This window comes from Phalangium opilio, unplaced genomic scaffold (genome assembly GCF_054372755.1).
Source record: "Phalangium opilio isolate 3A_F unplaced genomic scaffold, DU_Popi_V2 ptg000048l_1, whole genome shotgun sequence".
Classification (NCBI taxonomy): domain Eukaryota; kingdom Metazoa; phylum Arthropoda; class Arachnida; order Opiliones; family Phalangiidae; genus Phalangium; species Phalangium opilio.
The window spans coordinates 2,406,594-2,417,739 of record NW_028324170.1 but is presented as its reverse complement, the minus strand read 5'-3'; the positions used below and the strand labels follow the sequence as shown (position 1 = coordinate 2,417,739).

Sequence of the window (11,146 nt, the reverse complement as noted above, 5' to 3'; positions counted from 1 at the left end):
TTAGTTTACAACTTATGCCTTCGCATACTTAACGCATCTTCTAAATTCATGAGCTTATGGCCAGAAGCGTTCGAAAGAGAAAGAATTCTGTAAAACGCCCAATATTTGTAATATCCCTGTGCCTTAAGACCATTCTAAAAATAACATCAGTATATATTTTCTTTTGCCTAGATTCTAAATTTCCCTCGATTTCTTTGAATGTTGAAATAGGGGAGCGGTATTGAAAGCGTGAAATCGCATTGTCGACGGCGAGGGTGAGAGGAATTTTAATGGGAAGCTTAACCTTACTATCATAATTCCCTTCCTTATAAGTAGACGAACGAAAAATATCACCTCACCACAATTCTCTCCCTTTCACTTTCCCTTCAATGAAGAACGAAGAATTTTATACAGCCAAAGGCGGGTCTTCTGGCACGACGGGGACAACAACAATAGGGCAGGTCAAACTAAGAGCCTCATCGTAGATACAATGTGGCTAAAAATACTTTAACGAACTTTTTCTTACTTGAGAAGTATTACTACTGAAAGCTTATGCAGAGTTGAGAATATGTAAATCGAGTCCATGGTCTTACCTTTCATGATGCAAGGAGGATGGGGGGATGAAGAGAAACGTCCAAACCGCGGTCCCCATCTCTTTAGATGGTTACTGAAAGAACATGTAAAGGATCAAAATTCAACACTTACGCCCGTCTTTTCACAAACTAAATAAAGAAATACATTTTTTAAATTAATTTTTCGGACTCTTTCACGAACTGAAAGAGCTTACCTTCCTCAAATAGGCGGGAATACAACTTTCAAATCTAGTAACTCTCTATTGTGAATGTAATATTTTCCTTTGTATTTAGCATATTTTTCAAGTTACTAATTTAATTACTAATATCAAGAAGCGATATCTAGTTTACTAGGGAGAAGGAATAAATTCGCCACATTTCTAGCTTTATCTCCAGTCCCCGCCTCTAAATTACAACCAGCGTCTTATTGCTTCTTGAAAACTCACGTTAGTGCGACGCGAATGACGAAAATTATTCATTTTCCGACTGAGGAGAGGCAGCGAGATAGCCCGGCCTCCTTTTATTTTGAAAGGGGGACTGGGACTATGGCGTGCGAATACTTAGGCATCTTACACTTTCTCCCTAGTAAACTAGATATCGCTTCTTGCTAATACTACTACTACTACTACTACTACTATTATACTCGTACCGCTTTTATATCCTATCCCTCTCTCTTTCTCTTGGATACTGATGAAAAATTAATGCATTAAAAAAACACAAGAAGCTTCAGAATGTCATCGAACAAGCAGAGTACCGCTGCGAGGAAGCTTTCTTCTTCTTGACCCTCCTTGACAACTAAGTATAATTTAAAACTATCTCTCCACTAATGTTTTTTTTTTTTTTTTTTGCCAACAGTAACTGGTATTATGATACTTCCCCAGCGTTTTTCAGTTAGTTTCTTAATCATGATGAAATACGTAATATTTTAAATAAATGGGCCGTCCATAAACTACGTCAGGCAAAAATAAAAGCATTTTCTGACCCCCCCCGGTCCCCCAGATCACGTGTTCTCAGACCCCTCCCCTTAAAACCATGTCACATTTCTTTAACCCCCCCCCCCCAACGCACTGTGATTTGTCTTAAACCGTTTTAAGCCTTTTACCTCTGATTGAGCTTTGGGATTTTATTGTCTGGATGTGTTTTTTTTATAAGCTTCAAAAAAAAAAAAAAAAAAATTGCATAAAGGTTAGTTAAAGCAGGGAGAGAGGGAGATGCCGCGTGAATAGCGCGAGGTGTCTCTCTTTTGGTTGGGGGAAGTAAATTTCCCAGCCTAAGGGGGTAGTATCGCCCGGGCCACCGCGAGCTCTACTGCGCAAAATACAAAGTTTTTATCTCATGTAGCGTCTATTCGTGATGTCACTTCGCGCATGCTCAATGATCCACCGAATGACCCAAGGTAGAGAGAGAGAGAACATAGTATTTCATACCCCCGTTTTCAACCCCTTCCCGCTAGATACCGAGAGTTCTGTTAGCATTAGGCGGCTTCTCCCTCTCTTCACACTTTATTCCGCTACTTACCAACGCAAAGTGGCGCGGCGATCGTCACGTAGGGTTTAAGCGGGAAATTCAACATCATTCCTGCCACGTAACTACGTCGCTAAGCCTAATTTAAGAAACTTTCCAAGAAAAGAGACTCAAAAACGAATCAAAAAGCATTTTCTCGGTATTTAATTAGCCAAATATTAACAAATGATTGGTTTATTTATTTATTTATTTATTAAGTTTATATTAATCGTCCCACTAACGTATATATTTACGAGACGAATTTAATTTTGGACGACGCGAATTCAAGCCACGGCCAACTTATAACTCCGATCATCATCTTAATTACGATTAAACCAAAACGATTAAGGAATAAAAATAAAGAGCTAAATAGGTGTAAAAAAATATATAAAGTGCATAGTCCAGCTTGCACCGTGGCACAAAAACATAATTAGGCTTAAGTATTTAAATCCTTCGGGGGGGGAAGGGGGATAGTAAATATGGGCGGTTACGCCACATCGACGAAATTTCTTGATTTTAAACGACAGGACAGCGGATAGGTAAAACTATCTGATACAAAAAGGATTGGTTTTTATTTTTTTCCTTTCTCTTCCCGTAAATTCCTAGGGAGTCGAGAAATTCCCGAAATGTTCGTGTCACGTGATAGAAAAACCTAGACGAACTACAATAATCGCGTCGGTCTATATTTATAGTAAAAAACGGTTTCAATTTGATTGTATATAAGAAAGAAAAGCGGGTATGACGTCATCGAGGGAGGAGGAGTGACGTCATTAGATAAGAGACTGAAGACAATTACTTTTAAAGATGGTGCGCGATTTAAGCCTTTGTTTTTAATTTCTTTTTTTTGCTTTGGAAAAATGGCTGATTTTTTTTTTTTTTTTTTGCACCACCAATGGGATCAAAAGGAGGTCATACGGGGTCAAATAAGAGGGTTAGACGGTTCTATAAGCCCGTTTTTCATTCCGATGACTACTTTTACCGGAAAAACATAAACATCCGCTGGAATTATTATTACGATATCTTTTCCAAGGCTTAGCGGGTTTTTCTTGCCATTGTCTTTCACGAAGACATCGCTCGTAGAAATCAAATTCCTTTAGGTACCTGATATAATCACGATTAAAAATTACATTCGAAGATGGTATCAATGATTATTAAATAAAGAAAGGATGGAATTAATTAATTAAATTAATTAAAATTACCATATAGGAGGCCATCTATTTCTATTGAGATAAGCTTGATTTTCAGGTTGAAGACTGCGTAACAATTTAGGGTTTTTGTGGCAAATCTCGTTGTAACGAATGCCAATGTGATACAAACACCAATCGGCCAACTGGTCAGCGTTATGCAACTGTCAAAGACAACAATATGACCATATAAAAACAGCTGAAGAAGGGCAATTCATATATATTGACCGAGGGGGTAGACACTTGAGAACTCAGGTGTACAATATGTCTTGAACTCAATGCATTGTCAAAGCTGAACTGTGAGTTCCGAAGGATTTGAACTCAATGCACTGTCAAAGCTGAACTCTTTTGAACTCAGGTGTACACAGAGATCCAAAGTGTCTACCCCCTCGATATTGACTTACCTGGCAGGGTTCAAGTAGAGTCAGCGCCCGTTCAGTGGCTAAATCGGCATCGGGTGGCGATCCGATGTCGCTCAATTTGACCAGTTCATTTATTACATTTTGTTCGACGAGGGCGACGAGGCGGGGAAGGCAAAGGCGATTGGCCAATTCCAAAAGTTCCAGGCAGTTGGAGGCGGAGACCGAAAAGTCCAGCTCGTCGGCGTACAAATAGACTAGAAGCTGCCGGAAACAGTCGCGCTTAACGCCCGGGAAACGGATTACTTTGGCCCAACTCTCCCGGAAGTCACCCCGAAACATCCCGGCCATCATGTCGCAACGATTGATTAAAACGGCCCTATGCGCGTAACAAGCACCGTCGTCCAACTGAAATAACACCTCTAAAATACGCACCAAAGCAAAACGTTAAATACACCGCCCTTTAATTACGCTTTTAACAATTAATAAATACCGGGGAAAAGTCCCTGATCCAAACAAATTTCGCTCAACCTCGTCTTCAATTTGAAGAGAAATTTCTGTCCAAGTTCTACGTTTAAAAATTCTTCTCTACGAGTTAAATTACTAACGTACGCCTATAAGAGACGAACGCGACCGAGTAAGTAAGTAATTAAAAGAGATTACCCCCTACTACCCACTGCAATAATTACTTGTAACTCAGGAAGGTCTAACATCTCGGCCACTCCTCTAACTTCGGCTAAACTAACGTTGTTGCTTTTGGCGTCTATAGTGGCCGTGTACGCGAACCTTTAAAATAAACGGAATTGTCCATACAGATATGGACTGCGGGTGGGTGGGGGACGAGTTTCGCGTGACTTACTTGAGGCAAACTTTGAGGGCGGCTGGTGGTACGTTCTTATTAAGGGTGAAAACGGTGCGTGGTTCATTTTGGAGGCGTTGACCACGATGGTCAATCGTTTCGGCCCGTCTCTCTTGACCGATGGAATGGAAGGCCGCGTGATTCAAAGTCCGGCAAAGGGCGGTGGGGGTCCGTCCCCCGAGAAACGAGCCGCTATCGGAGGTCAAGGGGGACGATTCTGGATGGATTTGACAAGTGGAACGGCGTCGGACCAGCAACGGAGGACCGGCGCTGTTATTAAAGTGCGCGTTGAAGAGAGACCCACCACCATTCCCGTTAGAAGCGTGATGAGCCGTATTGACAATGCCGCTACTTGTACCCGAATGACTGTGTCCTCGCGTCAAACGGAAGGACGACGCTCGCGTCGATGGACTACTTCCGCTACTCGTTTCCGTTAACAACTGTTCCGTATCCGAGTTGAAATTCCCGATTGACGCTTCCAAGGTACTCATCTGCGTCAGGGTATACCGCAAAATGTTCCAATTCAAATTCCCCGACTATTCCCAGAGTTTTAAACATATTTCTAAAATTTCCCGACCCTTTTTTGGTCTATTTTTAAATTCGCTAACTAATCACCGACGTTTTTCCCTGACCCGAATGAAAAGAGAAGTCGCTTACCATACTGGAATCGCTGGCTGATCTGGCTCCCGGTAAGGTATCCTGCGACAAATCCGTCGTCAAGAGTTTATTAAGTCCGTTGGACACGGCGGCTAAGACTATCCTGTGCGCTGAAACGGCAACCTTTCCTCCCGTCGAGACGAAAACAGTGTCGGCGTAGGCTTGGCTCTCCAACATAACTAACATATCCTCTTCGAAGCGCGATGGAGGCACGACCGTCTCGGGAGGAGGCGGTTTGGGCGGACAGAACGGAATTTGCAACAGGGGCCGTTGAACGTGCTTTAGATTCGTCATCCAAAATCTCTGTTGACGTCGAGATAACAGGGCCGCCCTGATGACGTTCTCGAAGACCTCGCTAACCCCGAAACGGGTCAAGACGCTAGTCTCGTAATACGGGGCCCCGATTTCTTTACCGACCAATCGCCCTTGTTCCGGGGTCAAGATATCCGTTTCCCGAAGAGGTCTAAGATACCAATGACAAAGGTCAAGGTCAAAAACCTAATAATCGGACACGAACTCGATAAACATAAAGGTATAAACGTGCCCACGAGGAAAATTATCAGAACTACCATTGGTTACAATAACGTAAGGTTAAAGATCGGGGTTCACGGCGATATAAGGGACCAGTTGACGTCTGAATCGGGGAAAGTCGTCAAAATAACAGAGTTGCCACAACTTGACTATTTTTTCTGATTCCCCCCCCCCCTTTTAGGCCAAAAAATTGTTGACAACTTCTTAGCGCTTCTGGAACACTGACTGTTCAACGTTGATTGTAACGCGAATAAATCCAAGAAATTTCCGCCCAATAAAATCAAATTCCCTTTCATAAAATTGGCTGACCTGTGGCAACCCTGAAGGAACAAAGAGAGAGAGAGAGAAGGGGGGAGGGGGGGAAGAATGAAAAAAATGACCGATACCTTCCGAACTCCGGAACCCGGCTAGAGACGCACGGGTGATTACCCCTGGTCAAGAAATCGTGAAAGAAAAAAGCACACAATCAGCTACCCAAAGAGTGACGTCACAAAGTGACAAAAACCAAGAATTAATAGGCACGCCACAGAAAAATAGATAAACCCCCTTCAACAACGATCGTAAGGTATTGACTGGCGAGAAAATAAGTTTAAATACCTGAAGAATGGACTCCTGTCCCGACAGAGAGCCAAGAACTCCTCATCCCTGTACATGTAACGCAGGTCATTCTTGCAGCCAACCAGAATAATGGGCGTATTGGGGCAGAATCGACGAATTTCGGGGTACCAGACCCCCTTGCAATTACGTAGACTGACCGGGTTGGCGATGGAAAAACAGAGTAAAACTACGTCCGATCTCCCATACGCGAAACGACGGTCCTTATCGTGGTCCCCGAAGGTATCCCATAAACGCAGGGACACATTGACACCATCTACAACCTCCCATGACCTCTCTAGCACCTGAAAACGCCAAAGAAAAAAAAATAAAACACCCGCGCTGAAATTAAATTTCCGAACGACCTTGATATCCTAAAAACTCAATCTTAATTCCCTCGCTCGTGCAGACCGTTATTATATATTTTCGTATGGATCAAGTTATCGCCCAGTTTTCCCATCCCCTATGAGGATTTATACGTCTAAGTCTAAATGAAAACCGAGTAAGCAACCAGACGAGACCTTGAGGGTTTTTTGGGAAAGAAAATAAGGAATTTTTAAAATGTTTTTCTCAAAAAAAGAAATCGCCTCAAGGTTGCATCATGCTCAACATCACGGAGATTTTATTTTATTAGGTAAAAGTTCACTGACGTTTCGAGGTTCTGTCAACCTTCAAAATTCCAGTTTCTAAATACTAACTACTCCGTTTCACGAGTTATAACAAATATTTGGTTATAACTACCACCATAAACGTTTACCACGAATTTAACATTCCGAAACTCAATATCGTTTAACAGGTTTTCTCTGAACGTCTAAAGTCACTTTCCCCCACCATTCCCCCCCCCACTTATTTGTAGAAAGTCAGAATGTTGTGGGTTTAGAAATCAACTTATAAATTTATTAATTTATTAATTTATGCTAAAATAAAAAGTACCGTAGTAGCATGGATGAAGAAATTATGAGCGTGAGGAAATTCGTTTTCACGCTATAGGATAGGCAACTCCCTATCTCGAACGACAGATTATTCTGTATATACTCTGTTACAACATCGGTTGTCAGCACGCGCAAAGCAAGGTCTCTATGTAACGTAGCCTTGTACGTGCTGTCAAGAGACCAAAAAAAAACTTCAGGATCTTCAGGATTTTAATATCCGCGAGTTTTTCGTCTCTTGACAGCACGTACAAAGCTAGGTTACATAGAGACCTAGCTTTGCGCGTGCTGACAACCGATGTTGTAACAGAGTATATACAGAATAAGCTGTCGCCCGAGATAGGGAGTTGCCGATCCTATAGCGTGAAAACAAATTTTCTCACGCGCATTCTTCATCCATGGTAGTACCGTACCAATATGAAATTCCCTGACGTTTTGAGGTATAGGCCCAGACCATTTCGATGTAACTAAGGGGGAAAGACAAGGGGGTAAAACTGCGCCTTCCATCTCGATTTTTGGCGCCTGCGCTGTAGTCTCTCTGTATCATGCGATGATGCGAGTGCGCAGAGACGGATGGCATTGTATCAACCACCTTGTATGTAGCGATACAGAGGGTTGCCTACCCCCCCCCTTTTTACTTCGAAAAGGTCTATTTCAGGTTTCCTAGATACTGCGACAACCCCTCCCGTAGTTGTCTAATAAAGACGTGTTGACTTACCTCTTTGTATATCCTATACTGATCAATGGCCCAGACAGTCGGTATGTGCGTATTCATCAGCTGATGGAGTGTCAATCTGGCATCGCAAGCCCGCGCGCAAATCAATCGCGTTTTTCCAACGGCCGTGTCCCCAACCTTACATTAACATAACCGTGTGTAAAACGTCAATTCTTCCACACGATTTAATCCTTAAGTAGTAGATAGAGGCCACGGGGAGAATACTTACCACGACACATTTGACAAGTTCCTGGTTGGGTCCCTCAAATTCCATATATTCGGCCGTCCTGAGGCCGTTCTCCGTCCCTCGACTACTTCCTTCCTCCGGCGTTCTTTGATTGTAATTGGCCACAATGACTGTTGTCCCGAATAAACCGACGCGCTCGTTACGTCTTCATGACGTTTCCTAAAGGACTGGACTCGCGACGCCCGGGGCAAACGTCCGCCTTACTTCGTTCACGCGCCAGATTTAACTTTATAACTCGGGCTTGAATCGAAAAAGGGAAATACCGTTGTTCCCCCCCTTCCCACGAAGGGGAAATTGAAATCGGAACCTTGACGCTTTCTCTCAGAGACTACCTAAGTCTTACCGTTCGCGAAACGTATTTGAAAACTATTTATTTCGTTGACGTACACGTGGTTAATGTTTTTAGATACTGGGGTTTTTTTTCTTTCTTTCTCAAACTCGAAGAATCAGCGCTAAACAAAGCTAACTATAAATTGATTTGGAAAACATAAGTTTTATCGCGTAAGACATTTTAGTTGACGCGATATTTATTGCTGCGTTACCCTAATGGAAGAGATTAAAATCAGGCAAGAAAATTGATTAATTTGGTGTCAACGTGGGTTTTAATCGCGTAAGCCAAACCTTCAAGAAAGTCTGATTCAACTAATTAGGAATATGGATAATCAAGGAATTATAGTAGTTTAGCGCCTTGCTCCGCGCCCAAAATTCTCATAGGAAACGCTATAAGGACGTACGCCAATATTATAAAAAAAAACCTTCTATATATTCCGATTGAAATTCGATTCAACTAATTAGGAATATGGATAATCAAGGAATTATAGTAGTTTTAGCGCCTTGCTCCGCGCCCAAAATTCTCATAGGAAACACTATAAGGACGTACGCCAATATTATAAAAAAACCTTCTATATAGTCCGATTGAAATTCGATTCAACTAATTATGAAGACAGATAAATCAAGGAATTATAGTAGTTTAGCGCCTTGCTCCGCGCCCAAAATTAACAAATAAGTAATGTACGAATTTGGGGAAAACCACGGCACTAAAGGAGTGGCTATAAGTATCTTATATTATACGGACACGATCAGAAATCATGGCTTTATAAAAATCAAATGAAGGAAGGCGGGTGGTCGTATAGCAACAGGCAAATATCATATGGCTCGATTCAACCAGAGAAAATAGTACTGGAATCGAAAGTAGGGTCAATAGACCAAAAGCGCGGTCTATTGCCCTTCATTTATAAATAAACTATACGCCGTCAATACTGAATGTCAACCGATCATTCAACAACAGCTGGAAATTATATAAAAGTCTAAAAATTGCCTTAACATTCATGTACAAAAACTACATTCCATTCCAGAACAATTTTCTCTGATTCCTAAGCCTAAACGTCACCGACAATATAGTCTGCTATGTCCAGGTTACTACGTGACGTCACACTGTCTCCCTTAGCAACCACCCAAGACCACTCTCTCTCTTTCTTTCTCTCTTCTCAAAGAGAAAGAAGTATTTGGTCCCATCAAATCCACAGCGCTTTCCGTGACCCACCTAAACAGCCCCCCGAGTTGTAGAGGCATTAGGAGAGCGACCAACACAAAGTTCGCAACGTTTAATATGTATTACTCTACTTGTTTTCAACAGGGGATTGATAAGTTAGCGAGAAGGCGAGAGAGAGTGGGATGTGAATGAACCGGAGGCCACAAAATATTTTTCCATCAAAATTTATAATTTTGTAGATAAAGATAATTTTGACAGCTAAGATAGTCTTAATATACTGTTCAAACTCCGCAAAATAATATATTAAAAACAATCCGATATAAATAATAACAGAGCGTAATAGTGACTCTTCAGAAATATTAGGGCATATTTTGGTATCAATTTTATTAAACACCTGGATTTCTTTATTGGAATTTTGGGTACAAAAAATAATAAAAAAATAATAAAAAAACTAGTTTCAAGGTTATTATCAATATTAATATATTGGAATCTAAGCTCAAGGTTGAATATTATAAACTCCAAGGATAACGACACCACACCACTGCGTTTTAACTATAGTTTAATTTATGGAAAAATGTATCATGGTTTTTATAGTTATATGCAAATTGTGGTGGAAGTTGCCAATCCTATGTTATAAACAATTGAATGGTTTTATTTTTTAAGGTGTGCATTTGAATAAGTTTCCACGAAATTTCGCTAAATATGTAGAAGTTCGAGACATTTCCATAGAAATAACTGAGAGTTGAGTAACCTATCCTAGGGATTTTCAATTTGAAAAGGGATAGGTAACAATCCCATTACTATTCAAGGATCATGTAATTATTGAAATTAAACATTTTAAAACTATAGGAATGTTCCTCCCCTCGGTAGATAAAGGGTTATTCTTTAAATTGTAAATTGCTTATTTTAACGAGGTTCCGAGAGGAATATAACTGACTTATGTGTCGTAACCGAACGTGTCTTTGTTTAAATTCAGTGTATTTCTATTGAAACGGCAGCGAGGAGTTTTGGGAATGACAGTTACTAAGCCTTGGTTAGTGACCTCAACCTTGAATGAAGACCCGTACACTCAGCACGTTTTTAAATATCATAAAAACAGGTTCACTTACATGGAAAGGAATTATTGGCCACCAATTCCTTAGTATTCCAATTAGACACAGAACATTTTTGAAAAACAATTTCAAAATTGTTTTTACGAGCGCGCAATTTTTCGCTTACGACATTCCGAGTGTTTTCATTCTTGTCAAAAATAAAAAGTACTTCTGACGTCACGGCCCAGAAAGCCACGCCATTGGATAGATAAAAATATCTACTCTCCCGCGAATCCCATCATGAACGTTTGATATCTATAAGGACCGGAAAACACAACCCTTCCACTGACTGTCCTAGCCGAAATCGATCTAGCATAGCATAAAGGGGCGGGGTGAGGGCTGTGATTTTGGGAACAGTGAAGACAATTTCGTCTTTCGTGATTCTACATAAACCTATTGAAAAAAAATTGGACGTTCTCGGTATTTTTTATTTT

The 11,146-nt window shown here is 41.1% G+C and overlaps 1 protein-coding gene across 2 annotated transcripts; it reads right to left on the bottom strand.

Moving 5' to 3' along the window:
• Positions 1-2,196: 2,196 nt before the first annotated feature.
• On the bottom strand, positions 2,197-11,065 carry RhoBTB (Rho-related BTB domain containing). Of its 2 annotated transcripts, XM_089839258.1 has the most exons (11): positions 10,731-11,062; positions 8,112-8,672; positions 7,886-8,020; positions 6,242-6,543; positions 5,114-5,576; positions 4,457-4,947; positions 4,287-4,383; positions 4,091-4,211; positions 3,643-4,019; positions 3,254-3,402; positions 2,197-3,155 (listed from the first exon to the last, which is right to left on the bottom strand). In XM_089839258.1, exons 2-11 carry the CDS (start codon positions 8,154-8,156, stop codon positions 2,987-2,989), a joined length of 2,349 nt encoding a protein of 782 aa, XP_089695384.1. In that variant the 5' UTR covers positions 8,157-8,672; positions 10,731-11,062; the 3' UTR covers positions 2,197-2,986. The 2 variants fall into 2 exon arrangements, with proteins under 2 accessions (XP_089695384.1, XP_089695385.1); XM_089839259.1 differs by lacking the exon at positions 2,197-3,155 and having other exon boundaries at positions 3,250-3,402; positions 10,731-11,065.
• Between the last annotated feature and the right edge of the window lie 81 nt (positions 11,066-11,146).